At 41.7% G+C, this 27,415-nt stretch overlaps 1 protein-coding gene across 1 annotated transcript in view; it reads left to right on the top strand.

The window, feature by feature from the left end:
* Dip2a (disco interacting protein 2 homolog A) overlaps nucleotides 1-27,415 on the top strand; it is a 72,792-nt gene that overhangs the window by 10,466 nt on the left and 34,911 nt on the right. Inside the window, exons 2-10 of the mRNA XM_051186939.1 lie at nucleotides 4,550-4,621; nucleotides 10,618-10,734; nucleotides 12,738-12,857; nucleotides 14,194-14,421; nucleotides 19,139-19,267; nucleotides 23,176-23,295; nucleotides 23,985-24,182; nucleotides 26,072-26,163; nucleotides 27,234-27,344. Coding sequence (XP_051042896.1) covers nucleotides 4,550-4,621; nucleotides 10,618-10,734; nucleotides 12,738-12,857; nucleotides 14,194-14,421; nucleotides 19,139-19,267; nucleotides 23,176-23,295; nucleotides 23,985-24,182; nucleotides 26,072-26,163; nucleotides 27,234-27,344 — 1,187 coding nt within the window. The remainder of the gene's footprint in view (nucleotides 1-4,549; nucleotides 4,622-10,617; nucleotides 10,735-12,737; nucleotides 12,858-14,193; nucleotides 14,422-19,138; nucleotides 19,268-23,175; nucleotides 23,296-23,984; nucleotides 24,183-26,071; nucleotides 26,164-27,233; nucleotides 27,345-27,415) is intronic.

Raw genomic sequence — 27,415 nt, 5'->3', positions numbered from 1 at the left:
AATACTAATTCTATACAATTCTCCACAAATATTTTTCAACATTTTATTTTAGAAAAAAATGTAGGTTCATAAGAAGTTTCAGAAATGAGACATAGAATTTACCTAGTTTTCTTTACTAACATCTTGTGTAAGCAAAGCATTGCCAAATCATCTGGCATACATTCTTACATACAAAAAGGTGTGTGGTTATATGCTGAAAATGGTGGTGTTCAGAAGTATATGAAATAAGAGTAGAAATCTGTCCCATGCCCTGCCTGAAGCCACATAAGCAGGGTTCATGGTTTGTTGTTCCTCCCTGCAATATTCTCTGTGTATATGCTTGTATGTATGTATACATACATATATATATTATGTCAACGATCATCTGTATTCTGTTTTCATATGTAACAGCCACCATTATTTTCACATGCTCAACATGATGGACATTTGTCCCATGTACACACTATAGCACAGCCACATAGAACAGGTAGGATTCATGTGTGTGTGTTCACACACACACACACACACACACACACACTCACTTTCTTCAGAGCAGGCCCATTCTGTATTGTTCATTCAGCTTGCTCTTTTACTTGATAGAGGTCACGAATCATGTGCTATCCATCCTCAGTATGGCAAGTATCAGGATGTTTTGTATTGCCAACAGTTCTGTAGTAAAGATGTGTGACAGGAAATTGATTTCTTTTTCTGATAGACACTTAGGCTATCGGAATACCAGTTATTTGCTGTCACCCACAGCATTTACTACCAACCTTTGCAGAGTTATTAAATGCTTTTGGCAATGACTTTCTCGAAATATGTTTGTGAGTTAGTGCTACAGTGAGCTTTGGAATCTTAAGTCTATTTCTGTAGCAGCAGCAGCCAGGTGAAGTTTCATGTTGTCCCTACCTGGAAGTCAGGAAGACCCCTATCTTCCCTGCAACCACAAGAGAAGTCTGTCCAGTGGTAGCCGGGATTCTTTCCAAAGCCCACAGATGCTTGGATGTTCAGGCATAAACAGCTCTCTCTGCGTCCCGAGAGGGCCTCGCCAGTTTTGTGCAGTGGTTGGGGAACAAGGCTCTGTTATTTGTCCCTTTGTTTGTGTTTTATTGTTCTCTGTGAAAGAGATTTGAACTTGGGCTTACAAAATTTGTATTTGAGTCCCCTCTTCCCTGGTGTCTCAGCTTTGTGCTAGGGTTCCATTAAAATCCTACCTGCTCTCTGCGGCTGTGCCGTGGTGTGTGCATGGGGTCGATGTCCATCACGTTGGGCATGCGAAAATAATGGCAGCTGGTCACGCATGAAAACAGAATACAGATGCTCACTGACATAACTAACAGTCAGGCTTAGCATGTTTCAGCCTCGGTTGGTTCGACAGTGATAGTATTCAGTAGCAACCAGGCCTCTTGCAGTTTCTTCTTTTCCCCATGCTAGTGATTAGCTAATGATCAACATTTGTGACACTCTTTTACAATTTCCTGCTGACAGCTGCTGTGCTTGAGGCCCAGACTAAGGTACGATGCTTGGAAGTCTGTGTGTTAAATGAATTTTTGAGTGGACTCATGTAACTTAGAGTGGGTTCATGCGATGTATCCCCACTGTAACGTATCTCACTGTAATGTGAGATCATCTGTGGATGGTTATGTGTCAGATGACAAAATGAGATTGCTTTTATCTTATGGTGAGCATTAAGCAGGTACCTGACACATATTTGCTATCTCTGTGCCTTTTGGTACCTTCACCATCGTAACCTCCTTCATTTAAGACAGATCCATAGCTGGGCACGGTGATAAGGAAGTATTCAGGAGGCAGAGGCACATGGTCCAAGTCCAAGCTCATCTGCACAGTGAGCTCCAGGGCAACATAGTGAAACCCTGTCTTAGCTTTTTGAATTTTGATTTAAATCAGTCACATTTGAATATATTATAAGGTAAACACAATTTTAATATGTGTTTAAAATATTTATGCTTTAACATTGTACATAGGTTAAAATTTTAATAAGTGAAATCATGCAGTATTACCTTGAACCCGATGAGAAGGCCCTCGTGACCCCATGTATGCTGTAGTGGTAGTGGTCTTGGGGATTGGAGTTTGAGTAGCCAGTGAGCTGACAGTGCCCTTCTAGATGTTGTTGGTGTGGTTAGGGCCCAATGTTGCCCACTGATGGGTGAGATGAAGATGGTGGCTCTCCAAGTATCCTAAGGTCAGAGCAGTGAGTCAGATTTGTTCATCCATTGAGGATGGGTTGGTGTTAAAAATGGAACACTTAGTGAAAAAGCAACAACAGGAGAAACAGATTTATTTGTGGGATAATGCCAACTCAGGTAGAGTGAAAACATGTAAACAAAAGAAGCACACACACACCCACGCGGGGATATTCTGCTGTGCATACACTAAGTGTTACAGAACAGTTGCTTGTGAGGGTGGGGGCAGAATCTCATGAGGACAGTGAGATGGGTAAACGTACATATATAGATAAAGGACTGCCTGACTGTCCAGCTGTGGACAAAAGGCAGGCTAGTGGGAAGGGCTTTGTGGTAGCCCAGCTTGTACTCCAGCCGCTGCCTGTCTGTCCCACAGGACTGACCTTCCCTGGCTATAGGCCTTTGTTGTACAGGACAATATATTAATATACACCTAGAACTTTAGTGAGGTTTAATGTAAATGTCAGCCACTCCAAGGTGACTGTTTCCACACCTGACAACCCCCAGTCAAGATGAATTCTTCTGAAGAAAATACTTGGTCGGGTACTCATCGGCAGTATTTTTTGACACTCAGTAGCCTTCTACTTTTTTGTTTGGAAGAAAATGGAAGATGAAGAAGGAGGGCTTAGAAAACACTAGAAACCCACCAAAATTGGTAATGTGAAAACGGTATTAGCATACATTTATACTAAAATCTAGGAATAAGAATTGTTGTAGGATACATTTCTGGTCTGAAATCTTCATAAAAACATTGAAGACCCACTGTTAGCACACCTATGTTTGTGTAGGAATTAGGTAGTACACAAAGACCAAGATGTAAAGTACATTTCCTACTCCATTGCCAAAGGGGTTTAACATGTGTTTGGCTGTCTTCTTTTTGATAGTTTATGGGGACAGCAGGCCTTTTCCTGTGGTTGGAGAGCACAGGGCCTATAGGTTGCTTGTACTGTTGTTTCTGACACTTGAACTTTTATACATATCATCTAAGGCTCTTGAAAATACAGTGTGGATTCTGCTGATTGGAGGTGTGATCTTGGGGTCCTGCATTTGTTAAGATTTAAAACAAAATTGTGTGCCATATGTGTGTGCCTGTGGAGGCCAGAAGAGGGTATTGGATCCCTGGGAGCAGGAGTGGCAGGCAATTCTAACCAGACTTGTGTCTCTGCAAGAACAGGAAACACTCTTAACTGCTCAGCCATATCTTCAGCATCAGAGTCTACTTTTTGACAAGTTTCCAGGAGATGTTGATTACCTTTTTTAAACAATTAAAGTATTATCTATATACAGTAAGATTATTTCCCAGTGTGCGGTTCTGTTAACTTTTGACAGGTGAGTACAGTTGTCTAATTACTGCTAGAACCAAGTCATGCAAGTCTTACACTGGATTCCTTGTTCCCTCTGACAGTCCCCTCCCTGTCTGCTGGCATTCACTGTCTGGGTTCTATGGTTTTGTCTTCTCCAGTGTGTCATCATACAGAATAATGTATATATAGTATATAGCCTTTGAGTCAGGCTTCCTTCACCCAAAAACTTGTACATGAGGTCTGCCTAAATTGTACATGTCAACAGTCTGTTGCTTTTATGGCTTTCCATTGATATGGGTTCATATTCAAAAAAATCTTTGTGTGTCTGGGAGTGGGGCACAGTGCATGTGTAAAGGTCAGAGGTCAATCCTGTGAGTCAGTTCTCACGTTTTTTATTTGAGACAGGGCTCTTGTTGCTTACAGCTATACAGAGCAGACTAGCTGGCCTGCAAGCTACTAGGGACTCTCCAGTCTCCAATTCCCATTGCATCACAGGAATGCCAGGATTGCAGATGGCCACCACCCCATCAAGCTTTCTGTGGGTTCTGGGGACCCAAATTCATGTTCTTGTCATTGTTCAGAAAGAATCTTACTCTCTGAGCTGTTTCTCCAGCCCAAGATGCTATTTTTTTTTTTTTTAAACTAAAAATCTTAGAACTGGCTAGAGAGAGAGGGTTTAACTGGTAAAATGCCTGCTGCACAAGAATGAACTGCAGAGTTTGATCTCTAGAAAATAAATTAAAAAGACAGGTGTGGTACATGCTTGTATTCCAGTGCTGGGGAGACAAAGAAGAGCATATTCCCTGGGGCCCCTGGGGTCCCTGGGGCTCACTGGCCAGTCAACCAACCTAGCCGTCTTGGTTAGTTCCAGGCTACTGAGAGACAGACCCTGTCTCAAAAAACAAGGTGAATGGTTGGAGGCGCCTAAGGTTGATCTCTGGCCTCCACATGTACATGTGTGCATGCACACTTACACACACATACACATGTACACCCTCGCGTGCACACACAGATGTTTTGGACCTTTACAAGTAATAAAATTCTCTCTTCCCGTTGTTTTAGGTGATATCACTCAAAAAGGATATGAGAAGAAAAGGGCAAAGCTGCTGGCTCGTTATATTCCCCTCATTCAAGGTAAGGCCAACACCTTCTTTCGTTTTAGTAACAAATATACTGTCCTATAAAACGTGATATAAAAACGGATTTTAATGGGCTGGGTATGTGGCTTAATGGTAGAACACTTGCCTAGCATGTGATAGATCTTGGGTACAATTTTTTACACTGCAAACTTATAATAATAAATAAGAACTGATTTTTTAAATTTAAAAATTGGTATATGTTTCATATTTTATTAAGAGCTGAATAATGTGTCTGTTAGTAAATAATAAAATCCAAGGGCATAGATTATAATTTACAGCTTTGGCTTGATACAGAGCTCACTCCCAAATAGGACTTATTCTTTTGTTTATTTGTTTTTCAAGACAGGGTTTCTCTGTGTAACACCTCTGGCTATCCTTGAACTCATTTTGTAGGCCAGGCAGGCTTCAAACTCACAGAGATGCACCTGTCTCTGCCTCCCAAGTGCTGGGATTAAAGGTATGTGCCACCACTGCCCAGCAGCTTATTCTATATTCATGGTCATAGAGTAGCCGGATATATTTCCTTACTAGACAAGGACACATATTGTAAAATTTTAAATTCTTTGCACATTAATTTGTAGATTTGGCATGTTTATTATTTTGATTTTTGTTTTGTTTTTATTTTTCTGTTTGTTTGTTTGTTTGGTTGGTTGGTTGATTTTTTTTGAGACAGGTTTTCTCTGTGTAGTAGCTCTGGCTGTTCTGGAACTTGCTTTGTAGACCAGGCTAGCCTTGAACTTAAAGAGATGTGCCTGTCTCTTTCTCCAGAGTGCTAGGATTAAGGCATACACCATTACACCCAGCTGCTATTTTGAATATTTTTAATGGAATTTCACAACCTAATTCTTAAAGTTATGCCTTAAGTACAAAAGATCAGGAGATCCAGAATGTAATGGGAGGAGTTGTCTAGCAAGTTATTGAGTTATTATAAAGCTATCATCACCGAGAGTAGGTTACTTTGGAAGGGTAGGTTACTAGACTAGTGCGACAGAAAGGCCATCTCAGATGCATACATATGGACTTGGGTTAGGAGAGATGGCATGTGGCTAGGGTGCTGGCATAGCTGCAAAAGTTAACTTCAGGTGTGTTAGGTCCAAGTGTGAGAGGCAGAAACAGCAGTGCCCTTGGGAGATCTTACAGGGAAGTGTGGCCATCTCAAGATAGGAAGGATTTCTTAGCAGCAGCTGCTTCTTCTTCTTCTTCTTCACTACAGAGAGACTGAAAATTAAAACTGCAGGCTGTGGGAAGATGGTTATAACACAGTGATTTCAGAAATGGTCCCAGAATGAACAAACAGCCCTGGCTCTTTCTGCAGTAGAAGATCATGGCTAGGGGCCTAGCATGAGTCATGGTGGAGAACTGAGCATTAGAAGTCTAACCTATGCCACCAAGAGCCCAAATTTCCTATGATGAGAAAAATGGGTGAAGACTTAAATAGACATTTCAAGGAGGAAATAGCCAGTAATAATAATAATAATAATAATAATAATAATAATAATAATAATAATAATAAAAAATACCTAACATCTCAGATAATCAGAGAAGTGCAGATTAAAGTCAGAGCCTGACATCCATAAGGGAGTCATTGTAGATGTATCTGTGTCACGTGGTGTCACAGTTCTCCTTTAGGTACACAAGGATGTCCATCATGACCCAACAGATAAACCACCTTGCTCAGCAGAATCCAGACCATGGAGTATCAGAGCATGTAGACATCATAAGTGGAGAACCTCAGGGAGATGATGGTTTGGAAGGGCACCACAGAGCAGTGTGTCCATCATGAGCTTTAAAAACACACCAGACACTGGGAAGGGCGAGGCAGGCGAATCTCTGTGAGTTTGAGGCCAGCCTGGTCTACTTAGTGAGTTATAGGCTAGCCAGGGCTACACAGTGAGACTCTGACTAGAAAAGTAGTAATGACAATAATAAATAAACAAACCATGAAAAACCACACCCAAGATCCTTATGAAGCTGTTAAAGAAAGAAAAGGAAATGAATTTCTAGAATGGAAATTGATTTCTAACACACCATTTCCTGGTAAAGGTGAGATTGGACTGTAAGGTCATGTGATCTTCAGCTATCTGAAAGCTTTATTTCTTTTTCTTTTTTTAAACTTGAGAGAGATAGACTGAGAGAGGAGAGAGAGCTGAGTGTGCTGGTTAGAGGAAAACTCTTGGGAGTTCCTTCTCTCCTTCCATTTGGTTGAAGCAGGGTCTCTCATTTCTTCTGTGCTGTGTACTCCAGTAGCTTGCCAGGAAGCTCCTAGACGATTTTCCTGTTTTTGCTTCCTGTCTCTCCATAGGAGTGCTGTGATTACAGATGTATGCCACCATGTCTGACTTTTTCATACAGGCTCTGAGGATCAAATTCAGCTTGTTACTGTGGTGCAGTAGGCACCTTTACTTGTCCATTTTATTAGCCCATGCTTAAATATTATTATTATTTTGCTATTATTATTGCTGCTGCTGCTTCTTCAGAAAAAAATTTTAATGTGTGTATTTTGCTTATGTATTGTGTGTGCCTGTGCACCACGTGCATGCCCATGGAGGCCAGAAGCAAGTGTCCCTTCCCCTAGAATGAGGTAGAGGTGGCTATAAGATGTCACATGGGTTCTGGAAGCTAACTCCCTGTTGCTTGTAAGAACAGAAAGTACTGGTTACCACAGAGCCCTCTCTCCATCCCATGCTTTAGTTCTTAAACTGTGCAGTAGATACATTTTCTCCTATGTAAAACTTCCTAAATTGCTTGTACTTTATACTTCCCGTATTGATATATTTATAAATAACAGAAAAAGAATGTTGAAGATGCTGGATATGTATTAGTATTTGTTCATTCAAAACAAAAACTAAAATTGCAGGTGTGGTGGCACACACCTTTACTCTCAAGTATTTGGAACGTAGAACTCTGTGAATTCGAGGCCAGTCTAGTATACATGAGTTCCAGGACAGCCACATCCACATAGTAGAGAGACCCTGTCTCAAAAAACAAACAAACAAAGCCACACTAAAATTGAGATTGAAGGAAACGGTTAAAACGTTTTAAAGCCTATGTTTTTCCAGAAGTCACCACCACCCATTAAGCAGAACAGTCACCTATCTTGCCATTTCCAGTCCTAGGGAAGGTAAAGAGGGCTCTGGTTTTCCCCTCACACCACATAGCTTTGTTGGTTACATTGATATCAGGAGATGCTGAAACGAAACAGGTTTAATACTAGAGAATAAAAGGCAGTGATCTTTGTATACTGAACATCACTGTGTGCTTGGAGGGCTGCCTGGTTAGCTATGGGAATTGGTTTTTATTACTATTGTAACTTTAGAGGATATGTGATAGTAAGTAGCTTTTATCTTTCAACGGTTCCATTTTAAAGCATGAAAAATTAATTTAAAATGAAAATACATTGTAAAATACCAATTCACTTAGCAAGAAAAATACAGAACCTATATTGGGATCATAAAATATATTTGGAAGAAATAACCAATATCCAAACATTTGAGAAAACATAAATTTCTTAAGTGGAAGAAAGAAATTCAAAGAACAGGAAACATAAGTGGGTAATGAACACTAAATCACGCTCAACTTTAGTAGATACAGAAATGCAAATTAAGGTGAACTATCCTCTTAGGATAAAAGAATTCTTAAGCTTTCTCTAAACTAGTACCGAGAAATGTGTGAGGATATAGCACTTAGATGTGTTGCTTGTAGGAGTGTGAATCACTGTAACCTTGCTGGAAAGTTATCTCTTGCTACCTGCTAAAATTAAAAGTGTATCATGTTTTGGCTGGAGAAATGGCTTAGCATAAGAGCACGTCCTGCTGTTGCAGAGGACCAGAGCTCTGTTCCAGAACCCAATCAGGGAGCTCACAACCCCTTGTAACTGCAGCTCAGGGGAGATCTGAGGCCCTCATCTGGCCTCTATGGGCACCTGCACTCACACACTCCCCATATACATAATTTAAAACAAACAAACTTAAGGCGGGTATGATGCCTAAGGCCTTTAGCCCACTGTTTAGGAGGCAGAGGCAGATGGGCCTTTGTGAGTTCTGGAATTCAAGACCAACCTGATCTACATATCAAGTTCCAGATTGGCTAGGGGTCCACAACAAGACCATCTCAAACAACAACAAAAACTAGCCAGGCAGTGGTGGAACATGCTTTTAATCCCAGTACTCTGGAGGCAGAGGCAGGTGGGTCTCTGTGAGTTTGAGGCCAGCCTGGTCTACAGAGAAAATTCCAGGACAGCCAGGACTGTTACACAGAGAAACCCTGTCTCCAAAAAAAAAAAAAAAAAAAAAAGTCAAACAAAGAAACTTCCCCTTTATTCAGTAATTTCAGATCAGTTTATGTTGTCTTTGATGAAGATCTTATCTATCTAAAGGATAAATGTGCCCATGTTTTGGAATGTGCATATATACCACTGTGCAGCATGCCACATCACTTTATAATCCTTAATGCCAGAGACTAAGTGTTCTTCAGTGAAACTTTGAAGTAGTTCTTTAGTCCAGTAGGGCTACTGTTCAGTATTGTCATATATCTGTACATGTGCATGTATGCGTGTATGTGTATGTTTATGTGCAAGTGAATATGTGTGTTTGTGCATGTGTGTATTCATGTGTGTATGTGTGCTCGAATGCATGTGTGTGTATATATGCATGTGTGGATTCATGCATGTGTTCGTGTGTGTGTGTGTGTGTGTGTGTGTGTGTGTGTGTGTGTGTGCTCAGATGTTGAAGTTAAGCATAGGTCTCTGGAGTAGCTTTCTCGAATGAGTGCTATGTAACCAGCCACATTAGACAGCAGTTGGGCCAGCTCAGAGATTAGTACTTGTGGATACTGCCAGAGTCTAGCGATGAGTCTGAGTAGGCATCTGAGTAAGTGACCTGTGAGGGTCCCATCATTGGCTTTTGGGCTAGCAGGTCCCCCTCACCTGTCTCCCTCTCCTGTTTTGTCACCTGGCTCTTTTGATGTGGGGATCAGCATACTGGACCTCAGGCATAGCTGAGCCAAGTAGAGAGAGTTGTTGCTTCATGTGCCCAGTCCTAGAAGTCAGGCAGTACCACTTCTGTCACTGTGTTCCTATGAGGAACACTGACCCAGGGTAAAATCAGGATGGACTCTGCTTGTGTTGGGGGGTGTGGTCAAGACTGGAGGAGCCAGTGAGACTGGCACCTCCACTGGCTAGTCTTAGGCATTTTCAAACAAAGGCTGACGACACTGAGCTCATTCTTACTGAATCTCAGCTAAAGGGTGTGCTCTGTGCTGTCAGTAGATGTTAGCAGATTAGGATTGGATGGATACCAGAGACTTTTGTTTAGTGACCATGCAGTTTGTACCCTGCTATTTCTTACTGTCTTGTATCCTAGAGGTGGCTCTGGTCAGGGTGCTATCACTGTGAGCCAGGGCCTGGCTGAGGCTGTGTGGACATTTGAAGACAGAACCAACAGAGGTGCTGATTAGAACATTCTGTGCACTAATGTTATTCAGTATTATTATTCTTGGTGTTTATTCTCTACCTCTCCACTTTGTGTTTAAGGACCATCTAGTGATGGTTGGTAACCTGTTTGTCACTTAGAGTTTGATGACACTGTGGACTATAACAGTAACAACAAGCAGCACAGGCCATTTTAGATTTATGGAGCAGCCATAAATGCAGGAACTGACTCTTGGAGATGTGACTCACAGCAGACTTGAACTGATGGTGCCATGTTGCCATGGACACCCCAAGGGTGTAGTCGTCATTGTAATTATGAGCTAGAGGCTAGGCTAGGTCTAGTGGTGTGGGGAGAGGGTAGCCTAGATGTAGACATTGCCCTGGCCCATGTTCATGGCCCTTAATCCCAAGCCAGGGGCTCTTTAGTGCCTTAAGAGACACATACACCAGGAATGGTGTGGCATGTACTGTATGGCCATATAAGAGAAATGCACATTGTTTTAAATGGTGCTTTTTATATGGGAAAGCAAATTGTTTATACCAGCTATAAAACTGTGTTTCAGGAGTAGACCCATGTCTGCAAACAGAGAATAGAATTCCTGGGCCCTTGATGACTGCAGCTGCACCTAAACCACAGAAGTCTCGGGCTACCAACTCAAGGGATGAGCGCTTCCGGTCAGGTAGGTTCATAGCTCTGGAAGTGCGGGGGTAGAAGGTGGGGTTGCAGCAGGCAGGTTACTCTGTTCTCACTATTGAGGCTTTTGGTTGGTTTTTCTTTGCTAGAATGTCCACCAAAGAAGTAGTTAGTTTTCAGTTGAGAATGGTGGCACAAACCTTTAATCCCAGCACTCAGGAGGCAGAGGTAGGCAGATGTCTGTGAGTTTCAGGCCAACAAGCCAGGGCTATACAGAAAAATCCTGTCTTTAAAAAAAAAAAGGAGTTATTTTTCACCTGAGTGATAATTAACATCGTTATATTGTTTAAGAAAGTGAAACCTTCATATAATTTGGGGCCTTTTGTTTATTTGTTTTTTAAAATAGTTTTGGTGTTTTGAGACAGGATTTCTCTGTGTATCCTCCTTGGCTGTCCTGGAACTTGCTCTGTAGACCAGGCTGGCCTGGAACTCATGGAAATCTGTCTGCCTCTGCCTCAAGAGTGCTGGGATCAAAGGCTTGAGCCAATACGCCTGTCTCAGTTAGTTTTATGTCTGTCTTTTTTTTATTGCCTTAGAGGATGCTTGCTTGCAACAATCGTGTGAGTGTGAGTGTATGTGTGTGTATGCACGTGCGAGTGTTCGTGCGTGTGTGTGTGCGTGTGCGTGCGTGCGTGTGCACATGTGTGCATGTGCGTGTGTGCATACAGTTGTTATCTACTCTGTTTTCAGCTTTGAGCTTGGATAGGCTATCCTGGCTGGCCTATGAGCCTCTCGTTTCTGCCTCCTTAGCCCTGGGATTACAAGTGCACCTAGATATTTTTAAACTCTGAGTCCTGGGGGTCAAACTCAGGTCCTAGTGCTTGCAGTGCAAGCCCTTTACTGACTGAGCATCTCTCTGGTCTACAGAGAACTCTTCCTCTCCTGCCTACCAGTACAGCATGCTTGCTGTTTGTATCTACTTCACCAGGAGCTCTGGGGCGACACAGTAATATCTGTCTGTGGAAGTCACTGTACGACTGGTGTAATTGGAATTTCCTTTTAATAAGATTTCCCCACCACTTGGCAATGCTTTTTTATAAGTATTTAAACAATATTTAAATTTTTTTTTACTTTTAAAGACTTTTGCTTATTTATTTATTTTGCATGTATATATGTGTGTGAGCGTGTGCATGTGTGTGTGTGCTATGGTTCACACATGGAGATCAGAGAACTTGCAGGAGCTGGTTTTTCTTTTACTTTGTAGGTTCTAGGGATCAGGTGGTAATAAGTACCTTTACTTGCCTAGCCAACTTGTCCCCCTTATTTTGAGACAAGTGTTCAATCTCATGTAACTGAAGCTGGCCTGGAACTTGCTGTGTATTGGTGTATGGCCTTTAACTCTTGATCCTTTTGTTTTCATCTTGGGGACTAAGAACATGGTCATGTACCAAAATGTCCCCTTCCTGTGTACTGGGGTTGGAAACCAGGGATTCATACATGCTATGCAAGCATTCTACCGACTGAGCTGTACATGTGTGCTAACTGACCTGTGCATGTGTCTGGTCAGGTGTGCATGCATGTGGAGATCAGAGGTTAATGTTGGCCATCTTCCTTAATCATAGTACACTTAATTTTTTAAAATTACAGATGAATTGACTACTGCATATGCTGCATAATCATTGAAACACCCTTAATGGGAACTCACTGACATTCTGAGATGCTGACATTGATTTCCAGGCTGCTGTTTTCAAAATGTCTCTACTTGATTTGTTGATGTTTGTTTTGTGAACCTACTGATTAGCTGGAATGGCTGACCAGTGAACCTAACCTCTTGGGGTCCACAGTTTTTTGTTTTTACTTTTATTTTATAACTAGAAGTATTAATCAAGTTCAAAAGTTGATTCCTCAAGCAAAGCAATATATAGAGGGAATTTGAGGTATGGGATAAGTGGGTAAGCAGAGCATTTTTTTCTGCTTGTTGTAAACATACATAAAAATGGATTGTAACCAGTGTGGTAAACACCTACTGCTACTGTTGTTCCTGTGCAGATGTCCACACAGAAGCCGTGCAAGCAGCTTTGGCCAAGTACAAAGAGAGGAAGATGCCCATGCCTTCAAAAAGACGGTCTGTCCTCGTGCATTCATCCGTAGGAACCTATACTCCTCCAGGTATTGACAAATGGCTTCAGGATGGAGTTTTATGAGTGTGTCATAGACCTGGTGGTGTAGTACTTATTTTTACTGAATTGGAATGTCCTTGTAGCCTGTAATACAGGTTTGAAAAATTTAGAAATTAAAAATATTTACATGTGTGCATATTCCTTACCTAAGAACCTATAGTATGTTTGGTATTTTTCTTATCCAAGTGAATATTTGTATTGTAGTAGGAATTTTGTAAGGATTTTACTTTTTTTTAAAAAAAAAAAAAACTAGTAAAGAGATGAACCTAAAACAGCCACTTAATGCAGAGCAAACTTCTGGAACTGAATTTTAAACTTATTCTAATTCATTCCCTTTGTCTGTTGTACCACTAACCTCCTAGCCACGTCTCCTCTGGGGTCATTTAAGACACTTATTTGGATGGTCAGGTATATTTTATCATTCGTTGTTACCTCTGGAAATGAAAGTATGTATATAGGTTTCTCTCTAACGTCCTCTTTAGCTGGACTGTGGTACTGATGTATGGTGGCTTCATTCATGCATTTCCACAGATGCCCCTCATGTTTCTAAGTCAACAGATAAGTCATTTAGGTGTGATGCGTTTGGAACTACTGAAGTGGTGAAGACTAGAATGTACAAGATTTTCAGGGTGTCCTGGCAGCTCATTGGGTGCCTCTTCCCTTTTAAGAAAAGCTCATTGGAAAAAGTCTTTAGAAATTACTGTCACATTACTGTCTCTGCTAATAACACTATAGGCACTGTCTGACATTAAAATGTTTTAATAACTGTAATAAAATGCAGGCATGCCGACCCAATGGAAGCCTAATTCACAAATAGTTTTATGAGCCGAAGCAGTTATGTTGAGATAGAACCCTTTCCAGAGTTTCTTCCCTGTTTCCCCTATGAACATGGATGTAGACAGGGCCATAGTCTCCCATAACACCTGCAGTGCCATGACATTCGCGTGTGGGCTAGGATATGAGATGCGGGCCGCTGATGTGCCATGCTCAAGTGTGGATGTGGAGTTGGGCCGTGTGGATGGACAGCATGAGTGCTGGACACTCACAGAGCACATCACAGTTGGGTTTCCTAGGTTTAGGGGACAGAACTGTTTCCATTCCTAGTGTGTGATACACTGTGGCCAAGGTCTCTGTGGGGATCTTGGCACTCATGGGATCACCTCTCAAAAGTAGGACTTCCTGTGTGCCCTTCTGAAGGTGACCTTTGAGGTGCCCACTTGTTGTGCAGGGTAGAACTGTGCTTCAGGCCTGGGACCAAGTGAGAGACCCCCTCCCCCTCTTGCCCCATCTCTACATCATGCTTGTCGTCGTTATTTTAATCACAGACACGTCATCTGCCTCAGAAGATGAGGGCTCTTTACGGCGACCTGGGCGACTCACCTCCACTCTGCTCCAGAGCCATTCCAGCATCGAGCCCTGGCTCGACAGGGTCATTCAGGGCTCGTCCACTTCATCCTCTGCATCCTCCACCTCATCCCACCCGGGAGGGAGACCTGCTGCTGCTCCTAGTGCTGCCCCTGCGCTTGCAGGCCTCACGGCCCACGCCCACATAGGTCAGTAACAGCTGTCTAGTCCTGCCAATTGGGAAGGGTCAGGAGTGTCCGGGACAGAGGACTACTGTCAAGTGACTGAGATCATGAGCCAGATGTCACATGGTGCCTTGTCTGCTTGAGCTATCAGCTGGTTTTTAGCTTTTAATAATCACATTTGACACAATGGGGGGGTCACACTTGGATGGTTTGGCATCCAAATTACTGAACAGAATGGTTCTATTGCTATGTTTTTGTCTCCATCTAGACCCACCTCTTTCTTGTCTGAAATGTGTCTTTTAGTGACAGAAGCAATCCTGTAATTCCATTGCCTGGCAGTTCCAGGCTGGTGGGCATGCCCCAGCCCTTAGCGACATGCTGTTCTCTTGACGTCCTATTGTCCTTTCCTCTTTTTCGGATGGTTGTGATGGCCACCCTGGGCCAGGCTCTCTAGTCACCATCTCTCCTGTGGCCTTTTGCGTGTGTCTATAAGGGCCGCGTGTTGTCCTTGTGCACGAGTCCTGAGATGGTGGCTAAGGCACTAGTTTTGGTCTGATCTTTCTTCCTGCAGATAGTCCTCTTCCTAAAATCAAGATGTCAGTTAAAGCTAGTCTTAAAGATATAGGAGTCTTCTCAGTCATGCGTTCTTGGGTAACAGTAATTTTAGAAAGAAAGAAGTGGCACCTTGAGCCATTTGAAACCCTGCCTATGAAAAGTAGATGTGTGATTAGTTGTATGCGAAGCCCAGAGATATTCATGTCCTAGTCCCTTAGAATGTAGTCCATATTAAAGACTCATCTCATCCCCCATTTTCTGGATGAAGCAGAGGGAGTGAGCATGACTTGCTGAGCTCACACCCTCCTCAGTGGGAAGAGTGCTGGCCCCAGTGTTGTTTGTGCCCCTTCATTTTCTCATCTGCTGGACCTGGGGTGGTTGGTGAGCACCTGCAGTGTATCAGGAACGTTGGTGGAGCAGGCCACTCGAGATGCTGCTGGGACCATGTTCTGAGTTCTTTTCAGGTCCAAGTTTGGTGTGCTGGCTGGCACAAGAGTGAATGGGGATGTGTCTGCTGGTAGCCTGTGGTTTGTCTCAGCACCCTCTCTGGAGCTTGTCAGTTCATCTCTTTGATTTTTATTTTTTGAGACCCTGTATGATTCCTGTCTACTCACTGGACATGTGTTTCCCACTGCAATGGTGTCAGGTGGAAATCTGTGCTTCCTCTGCCACACCGTGCTTCTTGCTCACGGAGCAGCTGTATGAGTAGCAGCAGCAAGAGTAGATCGGCATTAATAAAACAGCTGCCTGCAGGGTGTCTGCAGCGCCATTTCCTGTGTGGCTGGTGGCTGCAGCCTACCTTTCCTCAAGGAATTTGACAGTCTGGGACAGGAAGGCAGCCAGTGCTGTGCTTTCCTGTTGATATGGAGGCTTTTGTGTTGTTTTTGTTTTACATTTATTTATTTAGCTCTGTGTGTGTGTGTGTGCACGTGCACACGCGCGCACGCACACAGCGCACCTGTGTGTGGGTGCATTTATATCTCCATAGTGTGAGAGTCCCCTTCCCTTTCTTACTTGCTTGGCCTACCATGGATGTTTTGTGACTGACTCTCCTCAGTGTCAAAAAAAATCTCAGCTTGGATCCCATGATCTTACTGCAGATGTAGTTTTGATCTTCTAGTGAGTAGTTGAAGAGCACACTTAACTTGATTTCTACACTTTATTTATTTAGTTATTTATTTATCCCTTTAACTTTAAATGCATTTAAAGTTGTTTATTATGTGTGTAGGGACACCATGGTGCATGGGTAGAGGTCAGAAGAGCTAATTGTTCTCTTTCTACCATGTGGGTTCTGGGTATTTCAACTCAGGTTGTAAGGCTTGGTGGTAATTGCCTTTACCTGTGCACTCAGCCCACCAAGCTTTGTTATTTTGCGTGTGTGTGGTCACAAACTTATGTGTGTTTGTGTCAGTTCCCTCCTTCTACTGTGTGCTCCAGGAATTGAACTCAGGTCAAAGGCTGGCATGGCAAGTACTTTTATTCACAGAGCCACCTCACTGGCTTTTAACTTGATTTCCAAATACAAGTTTATCTTTCTTAATCTCAAGTCTGAAATGTAGACCAGCACATTGGAACATTTCAGGGTTTCAGTTAGGAATGCTTGACTAGGGAATGTCCCTATTTAATGTCCCAAATTCATACTACTCTGATTTCTGAAATATAATGGTCCTAGGTCATTGGCATAGGTTGTGTGCACATTTCCTGCCCTCGCTACAAAACCATTATTTTACTTCTAACTCCAGATAAATGAACTAAAGAATATACATAAGAATAATGTATTAGGTAAGAATTTTGAAGTGGAACTTACTAGGTAAGGGTATTTCTTTTTTTAATCATTAGTTTAAGTTTTGAATTAAGGAAATAAAATACATTAAACATTTTGACATAGTTATGAGCTTCTGTATTAAAAAACAGTGCTTTTAGGGATAGTTTTAAAAGCGGGTTTTTTTTTTTTTTTCTCTGTGTAACCCTGACTGGCTTGGAACTGGCTCTGTAGACAAAAAGGCTGGCTTTGAACTCAGAGATCCGCCTGCCTGTGCTACCCGAGTGCTGGGATTAAAGGTGTTATGCCACCACCGCCCCTTATGTAGCTGTTTTTTTTTTAAAAAAACTATTTTGTTGTATATAAGTTATCTTCTTTCTGTATGTACTTTTAAAATCATTATTCTTTTTGCTAGGTTTGAAAGCACAGGGATGTTTCTGTATAAACTGAAATGTCTTCCTGATGCAGACTTTAAAATGCCAGTGTGCTCATCACCAGGCCTTTTCAAGGGCTGTGAAAACTGCCATTGAATCTTAGATTTTTGTTTTCAAAAGTATATTCAGTTTTAGAAAGAGTAAGTTTATGTTTTATGCAAGGCTCCCTGCATCTCTTATATATTTTCTTTGTTCCTATACATTCAGGTCTTACTCTGAATTTTATCCAAGTTAACGAAATGATAGATGGTCAGATTTGAAACACCAGAGTGTTAATAGTACCACAGTGAGCAGCACATTGATTTAAATAGTTCAGATTACCAGCCTTCATCCCCTGGTTGCATTCAGTGTGTGGTGCAATGTCACATTCAGCAGCTGTCCCACTATCGTTCCTTTCATCGCTTAGGCCCAGGAATAATGAAAAGTGCAATGGCAGCTTACAGTCAATATTTGGAACCGATCAAAGTACTATACATTGAAAATTACAAAAAAAAAAATTTTTTTTTGTTTTTTTTCCGAGATAAGAGTTTCTCTGTGTAGCTTTGTAGACCAGGCTAGCCTTGAACTCTCAGAGATCTGCCTGCCTCTGCCTCCTAAGTGCTGAGATTAAAAGGTGGGTGCCACCATCACCCGGCCAAAAAAATTATGTTGAGAGAATGAAAGCAATAATTTAAATGGTATCTTATGCACTCTCTCAAATGTGGTATTAATTGATTGTGCATTAAGTTGAATGTGTTCTCTTAATTTTTAAAATATCTTATTCATTTGAGATGGGTTGTGCCATGCTACACAGGCTGGTTTTGAACTTGTGACCCTTCTGTCTCTGTCACTTAAGTAGTTGGACATGTAGGTATGCATCACTTATAGATGTATCAGGATCATTGAAGAAATTTTTAACCAGCATATGGGGCACTTTTAGTTTTTATAGTTCATTTTTAAAAAGTTTTCCAGACACAGGGTCTCTCCTTGTAACTCTGGCTAGCCTGGAACTTGCTATGTATACCAGGATAGCGTTGAACTTACTACAGAGATCAGCCTGTCCCTGTCTCCTGAGGTACTGTTAAAGGGTTATTTAATGCCTGGCTAGTTTTTGTATTTTTTTAAGATTTTTTTTTTTTTTTTTTTTTTTTTTGTCTGAGTGTTTTTAGTAAGGCATTCATTTATATGCCTTATTAGCACACATTGCCCAAGAAGACCAGAAGAGGGTGCTGGATTCCCTTGAACTGGAGATACAGACATTTGTGAGCTGCCATGTGGGTGCTGGGAACTGAACCTGGGTCCTTTGCCAAAAGCAACAAGTGCTCTTAACTGCTGAGCCATCTTTCCATCCCCTAATTTTTGTACTTACATTCTTTGGCCACAAAGATGATGTCTTCATAACATCTATCCTACTTTTAGGGAAGTTACAAGATTGCCAACTTCATAATGTGGCAAGAAGCATCTAGTAGCATTTTATTTCAAATTATTTTTGTTTTCTTTAGTGAAACTTTCTAGCTAAGCTCTTGTTAAGCTCTTGTGTTAACAGACAAGTTTTCTGTGTGCTTTGTGATATAGTTGGTGGTTCTACATCTGTCTTTTTCTTTTGCTTTTTTTTAATTAATTTATTTTTTACATTCCAATTCCAGTTCCCTCTCCCTCCTTGCCTCCTGCTCCCCCCCCACTTTCTCCTCCCATCTGCTCCTCGGAGAGGGTAAGGCCTCCTCTAGAAAGTCTACTAAGTCTGTCCCATCATCTTGTTGAGGCAAGTCTAGGTCTGTCTTTTAAAGAGTTGAATTGAGACACATCCCAATACACACACATTTCTGTATAGCACATGTGGGGGTGTATAGGGTCCTGCAGGCCTTTGTTTAGCCAGGAAACAAAACTTTCAGGATACCATAATTAATTCCTTGCTTAGAGTTCAGACAATGAAACTTCGGACTGACAGGTTCAGATAAGCAATGCTTGTTGAATTAATCACTGTTATTTGGGAATGTTTTTCATATATCAGATCTGCACTCTGCCCCTCCTGATGTCACCACTGGGCTTGCAGAGCACTCACACTATGAGCGTCCACAGGTGGCATCTGTGAGAGGCGTTCCTCGAGGGCACGGCAGGAATGTGCTGGAAACTGCAGATGGTAAGAAACATGTCTCTTTCTTTTCTGAAAGAGTACAGGTTTTCTCTGTGGTATTTAACAGAGTACAGGTTTTCTCTGTGGTATTTAACATGGCATTTATGTATTCCTGTTCTCTAAACCAGACATCATTTATGCTTCTGTGCAAATAAACAGAGACCAGTGTGCAGTGAATGTTACCATAGAAACATCATGTAGAAGAGTGACTGGAAATAGCTAGGAAACAGCTCCCCCTTCCAGTTCTGAAGAAGAGAAATATGCAGCTTTGGGAAGTACCTCTACCCAGAGTCAGTGTGGCAAGCTGGGTACCATGTCTCATAACCTTGGCAGCTTTTGAGGTTGTTGCAAACTCAGAGAACTATGTTAGGAGGGAATTTAGAGCTTCGGATAATAATACTAGAAAATAAAAGTGTCTGAACTCAGTCTTCTAAGAGTTTCTTTCCTTAAGCAGAAAAAGAACAGAAGAAATCTAAAGTAGAAGGAAAGAAATAATATCTATATCTATAAGCCTGAAACTTAGCACCCCACACAAGACAAGACAGTAGAGAGACACAAGCTGAAAGCTAGCTCTTTGAAGGACCAAGTCAATCTTACAGTTTCTCATTGTGGGGATCACGATACAGAGTGGTGAGGCAGCTGAGGATGCCTGCTTTATCTGCGCTTCTAGTCATCAAAGGAGTGGAAACCCTAGCCAGAGAAATCAAGCAAAGAAAATCAAAACCAAAAAAAGGCATCCAAACTGTAAGAAGAAGTAAGACTATCTCTTTGTAGATGATATGATCTTGTATGTGCAAAACCAAAAAGATAAACACATTCATACAGAAGAAATTAATAAATGGTTTCAATGAAGTAGCAAGATACACAGCCATCACAGAAAGATCAGTTTCAATTTATATTAAGTTAAATTAAAATTACTCAAAGCAGTCTATAAATACATCACATAATCCCTATGAAAATCTTAGTAATTTTTTTTTCAGAAATAAACTCATCTAAGAATTCATAGGAACCTTAAATGGTCATGCTAACCTTAAAAATAGAGAACAAAGCAGAGGGTTCTCGTGTCTCTAAGATTTATTACAGGGCAGGAGCAATTGGAGCTGTGTAGGACTGGCATGAGGACAACTCTGTACATCCATGGAACAGAACAGAACAGAACACTCAGAAATAAGTCCTCATGTATATGATTAGATAGATGGCTTTTGTTGTTGTTGTTGTAACAGTGTTCCTCTATGTTCGTGGCTGTACTGTTCTCAGATACTCACTCTGTATCCCAGGCTGGCCTTGAACTCAAAGAGATCCTCCTGTCTCTGCCTCCCAAGTGCTGGGATTAAAGGCATGTGCCACCACCACCCAGCTCAAATGACTTTTTGAAATTACGTTTTGTCTGTCTGTCTATCCATCTGTCCATCAATCCATCCATTGATTCAGTGTGTATTTGTGTATGAGTGCATGTGCACACATGCCTGTACATACACACATGCCTCCACACACATGTGGAAGTCAGTTGAGGAAGGGGAGAACCTTCAGCTCTATGAGTTCTGAGCATTGAACTCAGGCCATAAGGCTTAGTGGCAAGCTCTTTTACCCACTGAACCATCTGCCAACACCTCAGGTGATTTTTAACAAGGGTGCTAAAGTCATTCAACAGGAAAAAGACAGTGGTGCTGGGAAACTGAGATATCACTTATAAAACAGCGAAGCTAGACCTTTTTCTAATACTGCATACAAAACTCAAATGGATCAGAGGCCTAATACTATAAAACCATTAACAAGGAAACATTGGGCATTAACTTTATTACATTGCATTTTCTTGGATGTGATACCAAAAAAAGAAAAGAAAAATTGAATTTAATGAAAGTTTAAAATATGCCTCTGGATATGCCTATGAGGGATTATCTAGATTAGGTTAGTCTCTGAGCATGCCTATGAGGGATTAACTAGATTAGGTCAGTTGGGGTGGGGACAGTGCACCTTGTACTGGGTGGCACTGTTCTGTGAGCTGGGGTCATGATTGCATAAGAAGGAGAAAGCAAGCTGAGCATATGCATCTCTCACGCTCCGCTTCCAAACTGTGGATACAGGGAAACCAGTTGCTTCAAGCTCTTGCTGCTTAAGCTTCTGCACAAAATGGAAAGTATCCCATTAAGCTGTAAATTAGAATAAACCCTTTTCCTGTGAGTCTCTTTTGTCAGGTTGTTTTGTCATAGCAACAGAAAGAAATGAGCACACCAGATAAACCAGCTTAGAAATCTTCTTTGAACATACTCCTCCAAAAATAAGGAAATAGATGTGTACACAGTTATGATACAGCACTGGTTTTAATTATATTAGAAACTATATAAATTATTCAAGCCTCATAAATCGGCTCAATAAAGCTAGCAGGTTCACATTGTAGAGTACTGTGCATTTGTCAAAATGGATGAGGAGGATCTTTGTGAACTATATTAAAGTGCTTTTCCAGGTGTTGCTAAAAGGAGGAGCAGAGTCAAAAGACATTTGCAGTCTTCTGCATCTGTGTAAGAAAGAAGAAAAAAAAACCATGACTATGTCTGCACTTCTTTGCAGTAGGACACAGGAAGGGTAGTCAGAAAGCAATGAGAATGGTTATCTTTTAAGAAGAGGTACAAGATGGAAGGGTATAGTAGGAAATGACCTGAGCTTACCTTGTTGTATAGTGGGTGGTTTGAATGAGAATGGCCACGACTGGCTAATATATTTGAATGCTTATTCACCAGGGAGGATTAGGAGGTGTGGCCTTAGGAGTGACCTTGTTGGAGGAAGTGTGTCACTAGAGGTGGGCTTTGAGGTTTCCAAAAGTCATGGCAGGGCCAGTCTCTCTCTCTCTCTCTCTCTCTCTCTCTCTCTCTCTCTCTCTCTGTCTGTCTGTCTGTCTGTCTGTCTGTCTGCTGTGGATCAGGATAGAAAGTTTCAGCTGCTGCTCCAGCACCACGCCCATCTACTTTCCACCACAATGATTAGGGACTAAATCTCCAAAACTGTAAGCAAGCTCCCAATTAGATGCTTTCTTTTCTAAGAGTTGCAGTGGTCTTGCAGTAGAACACTAAAGTAGAGCATGGAAACTTTCATTGTTCTGACAGAATACCCAAGGAGAAAGGGTTTATTTTGGTCCATGGCTTCAGAGGTTTCAATTCTTGGTCCCTTGACCCCCTTCATTGTAGGCTTGAGACCAGGCTGATAATCGTGGTGGGAACACATGTTATTGTGGTTGCCAGAAAGCAGACCAGGGAGAAAAGGTGTGTGTGGGGAGGGAAGGTATAGCTTTAAAGTTAAATACCCTGATGACCTACTTCCTCTAATTACATCCCATCTCCTGTAGCACATTCAAGCAAAGTTCTATATCCTAAAAGTTCCATAACCTCCCCAGATTAACACCACCAACTGGGGACTAAGTCTTCAAATAATTAACGTATGGGAAACACTCCTCATTGAAACCACAACAGTCTTCATGATCCAGTTGCCTCCCAACATCATTGCAGGGCCCACAGAGGCCAAGAGAGGGTATTGGAGCCTCCAAGATTGGTTTTGAGTCGCCATGTGGGTGCTGGGACTTGAACCCAGGTCCTCTGGAAGAGCAGCCTATGCTGATGAGCCATCTCTTTATTATCTATAGACTATATTCTAATAAGACATGCAGTGAGTTTGACCTCATGTGCTCTAAAAGGGCCATGGGGTTACCTTCCTCCTCCCAGGGTTTCTGGATTACTTTGTTTCCTGAGAGGCATTCCATAGATGCTTGTCAAATGGATTAGTACAGCCTACAGTGACTGATATACCAGCCCTGGCTGGGTTTGTTGGTCTGCCACACTTAACAGATTGTCATCAAACCTCTCACCCAGCGCATGCTCTGGTGGGTGTAGCATGCCACAGCTTCAGTCCTGTTCTCTTGGCAGGTGTGCCCGTGAACAGCAGAGTGTCCTCCAAAATCCAGCAGCTACTGAATACCCTCAAGAGGCCAAAGCGCCCTCCCCTGAAGGAGTTCTTTGTGGATGATTTTGAGGAGTTATTGGAAGGTAGAGTTCTCTGACGTGGTCTTCCATGTTTTGGGGAATATTGTGGCTTATTCATTTTATGTGTATATGTTTTGCCTGCATATATGTACATGCACTGTGTGTGTGGTTGGTGCCTGTGGAGGTCAAAAGAGGGCATCTGATTCCCTGGCTCTGGAGTTAATAGATTCTGAAAACTAGGAACAACAATGTTCTTAACCACCGAGTGGTCTCTCTAGCGTGTCCCCCCCCTCCCCCTTTGCTGGTGGTTTTGATGGCCGCCTGCAGAGGTGGTTATGTTCACTTGATCCAAAGTGAGCCAGTTTCTAGGACCTATTTCTCAGGTTCTGAAGCCTTCCTGCCCCTTCGTTGAAGCTGTGGGGTTCCGTCATGCCACAGTGCATCCCCCAGGGGAGGAAAGGGAGGAAAGCAGAAATTCTGTGCTGTGGTCGGCTTTATCACATGAGGTTGTGCTTGGCAAAATTGTGAGTGGTTTTTGTCTCAAACTTATTGTATGTAACCAACTTTCCTTTAGTCCTTTGACTAATTTGTCTGTGACTACAATGAAGACAAACAAAATCTGAGCAGATTTGTGTAAGTCCTTTAATAAAGTTGATTGCTAATAGTGAAGCCACAAAGAACAGTCGTTAGCAAACAGATGTGTACATAGTCCTCTGAAATGTTGGGTTTAAAATCTTGATGTTGCTTTATAGTTCAGCAACCAGATCCAAATCAGCCCAAGCCCGAGGGTGATCAGACAGCAGTGCTGAAGGGGGAGCCTCTGTCGGTGGGGACTTCTGGGCCACCATCTCTGCTGGCTGCACTGCAGCTCTGGGGCACAACACAGCCCAAAGCCCCCTGTCTGACCGCCTTGGATACAGCGGGGAAAGCCACCTGCACACTCACTTACGGCAAGTATCAGCAGACAGCACCGTGTGTCCTGTTTACCTCACGACGTTGTGTATGTGCCACAGCAGACACCGTAGTTGGTGCACATTATAAAGCAGAAAAGTCTTCCCAGTTGGCAGACTTTCTTTTTTGTCTTTGTTTTTGAAATGAAGTCATACTATGTTGCTCTGGCTAACCTGGAACCTGTAGACCAGGCTGGCCTTGAACCCATAGCGATCCATCTGCCTCTGCCTCTGCCTCGCCTCCTGCGTGTTGGGATTAAAGGTGTGGGCCACCCACACCTGGCCTGATCACCCCCTTGATGCCATAGCTTTCTGTAACACGTTTTGACACCTTAGGGTCTTCCTCTCTTTTCTTGGAGGGCATCTTGGCTCTTTGTACTCTGTGTGTTTCAGGGTCTCTTTTAGAAGTAGCTTGTTGAGTATCTCTGAGCTGAGACCTTGATGGGCATGGCTTTGAATCTTGCTGAGATTTAACACCTTTGCATTTTTGAGGCTTTGTTGTCAAATATGTATTATATAATTCTTCTTTCCTTTTGAACTGTGTGTACATGTGTGCCCATGTTTCTCAGGGCATCCATACAGAGGTCAGAGGGCTACTTGTGGAAGTCACTTCTTTTCCTTCCACCACGCAGGTTCTAGGGATTGAGCTTGAGTTGTCAGCTTTGGCAACAAGTGCCTTTACCCACTGAACCATTTTGGTGGCTTTTTAACTTATAATTTTCCATGAAGAGCCTTTTATGTTTCTTGTGACTCTTAACTCTTAAATATTTAAATAATACTGTAACTTGTCTTAAATAATCAAGTGATGTTTGTATGCTGATTAATCTGGCAGCCTTACTAAATTCAGTTGTAAAAGAGTCATGAAATATATAATCATAGCATCCACAAACAGCAGTTTTATTTCCAGACATGTTACCTTCTCACTGAACTCACTGATGTTGAAGGTAGCCTTTCCCACCTTGCCTCTGTGGTATCTAACATCACTAGGATAGCTCCTGTCTGGTTTCCTTTCATTCCTGGTTTAAGAAGGACTTAAATCTTTTATAGTCATTTAGAAATTGTGAATAATTATTAGTTTTCATCCACCCTTTTGATATTACTTAATTTTTCATTTTTGTTCTGTTAACATGGCAAATTATGCTGATAGTCTCAGAGATTGTTTTTTGGAGGTAAAACTGATGTGGTCACTAAGCATTATTCATGACACACCGATAGATTCAGTTGGGAAATGTGTATGTATTGTTAACATTCTGAATTGATCTTTTTTGTTTGTTTGTTTGTTTGTTTGTTTGTTTTGAGACAGGGTTTCTCTGTGTAGCTTTGTAGACTAGGCTGGCCTCAATCTCACAGAGACACACCTGCCCCCACCGATCAAGTGCTGGGACTAAAGGCATATACCACTGCCGCCCTGCCTCTGAATTGATTTTTAATGCAGGCTGGAGCCATGTTTGGAGTTTAATGTTTTCCCTGATTTCTCAGGTCTCACAGTTCACACACATCAGCATAGCACTTCCTTCAGTATTATCTACATATGGGCATTCATTCAGAGAGAGAACATGGTTACCAGACTGCACCACCAGAATGTGAGAGTGTGAGGGGTCACACTGGGATCTGTGTATCCTTGTACATATACATACACACACATAGTGTGGCCTTTTTGCTGACTGGTTTTTGTAATAAAGTCCCATTTGTATAATAAAAATAAATTTAGGTTGTTTCTTGAGAGAAGGCTATGATATTCCTGGTGATATTGCACCAAGTAGTTAATAGTTGGAAACTGAAGCTACCATAGAGAAATGATGTGCTATAGGACATGTATTCATGACAGTCAATGTTAACTGTTAGTTTCTTAGAACTTAACATTGATTATTACTTTTGTTTTATTTTAGGTAAACTTTGGAGCCGGAGTTTAAAATTAGCTTATACTCTACTTAATAAACTGACTAGTAAGAATGAGCCACTACTTAAACCTGGGGACAGAGTAAGTAGCTAAAATGTAACTATTGGATTGAGTGAAAATAGAGACCTAAATATGTATCTTGTTGACATTGATGTTCTATCAGTTTTTTTAGAATTATAGTTTTAACACAAGAGGTTTAATGTTAGAAAGGAAAAGAGTGCTTAATATGAAAAAACGTTTTCCGATAAGAATTAAAAGATGTCATCTTTAGAAGGAGAGGGTTTTCTTTTCAACAAATTTGTTAGATATGCAGCTTGTAAACCGGAAGTGTGGAATGAAGGTAAATAGACATAGCTTAAATTTCATCTTAGAAGTTAAGGGTTAAGGTAAGCCACTGTTCATTTTCTCAAAAGTTCTCAGTAAAGTACTGCTCTGGCTGTTACTTAGGTCTTGCAGGGGTTTTTTTGTTTGTTTTTTGTTTTTTTGTGCAGGGTGGGGGTGGGGAGCTGTTTGTTTTGTCTTGTTCAAGACAGAGTTCCTCTGTGTAGCCCTTGGCTGCCCTGATCTGTAGATCATGCTGGCCTTGAACTCACAGAGATCCTCCTGCCTCTGCCTCTCAAGTACTGGGATTAAAGTTGTGTGCCACCACTGCTTGGTACAAGATTTTATTGCATAAACTGCTATGGATTTGACCAGATAGTATTTTTTTACTGATGGTTGGGATTATGTTGAACCCAAATAAATATTCATATGATTATAGGAAATAAATTAGATGCCTAAATATTTTTTAAAAATAGAAATGCAAGGAAATAAGTGTTTCAAAATATGAAAATTGGGGTAGCAAGATGGCTTAGTAGGTTAAGGCACTTGCCACCAAACCTGATGATGGGGCTGTTCATTGACAGTGACAGTCAGTATGGATGGGTATTAAATCTGGCTGTCAGTCTGCATGCATTGGAAGGCCTTAGCCTACAACTCTAAACTATTTTGTTCCCATGTGTAGTAAAGGCTGCCATCTATAACTTTATTCAAAGTTATATGAATAAGGAAATTTGAAGGATAAGAATGAATTCCAACATTAAATTTTTTTGAGACAGGTTATCTCAATGTATCCCTGAATTCTCACAGTCTCTGCTGTTTTCCTCTTGTAGGTGGCACTTGTATTTCCCAATAGTGACCCTGTAATGTTCATGGTTGCCTTTTATGGGTGTCTCCTGGCGGAGCTGGTTCCTGTGCCTATAGAAGTACCGCTGACAAGAAAGGTAACAGATGTGGGTCAGGCCCAGGACACTCCCCTGCAGTTCCCTGTAGGCACAGTGAGACTGGCTTCCTC

This window comes from Phodopus roborovskii, unplaced genomic scaffold, assembly GCF_943737965.1.
Source record: "Phodopus roborovskii unplaced genomic scaffold, PHOROB, whole genome shotgun sequence".
Lineage (NCBI taxonomy): Eukaryota > Metazoa > Chordata > Mammalia > Rodentia > Cricetidae > Phodopus > Phodopus roborovskii.
Note: the sequence above shows the minus strand (reverse complement) of the source record. Positions and strands in the feature narration are given on the sequence as shown.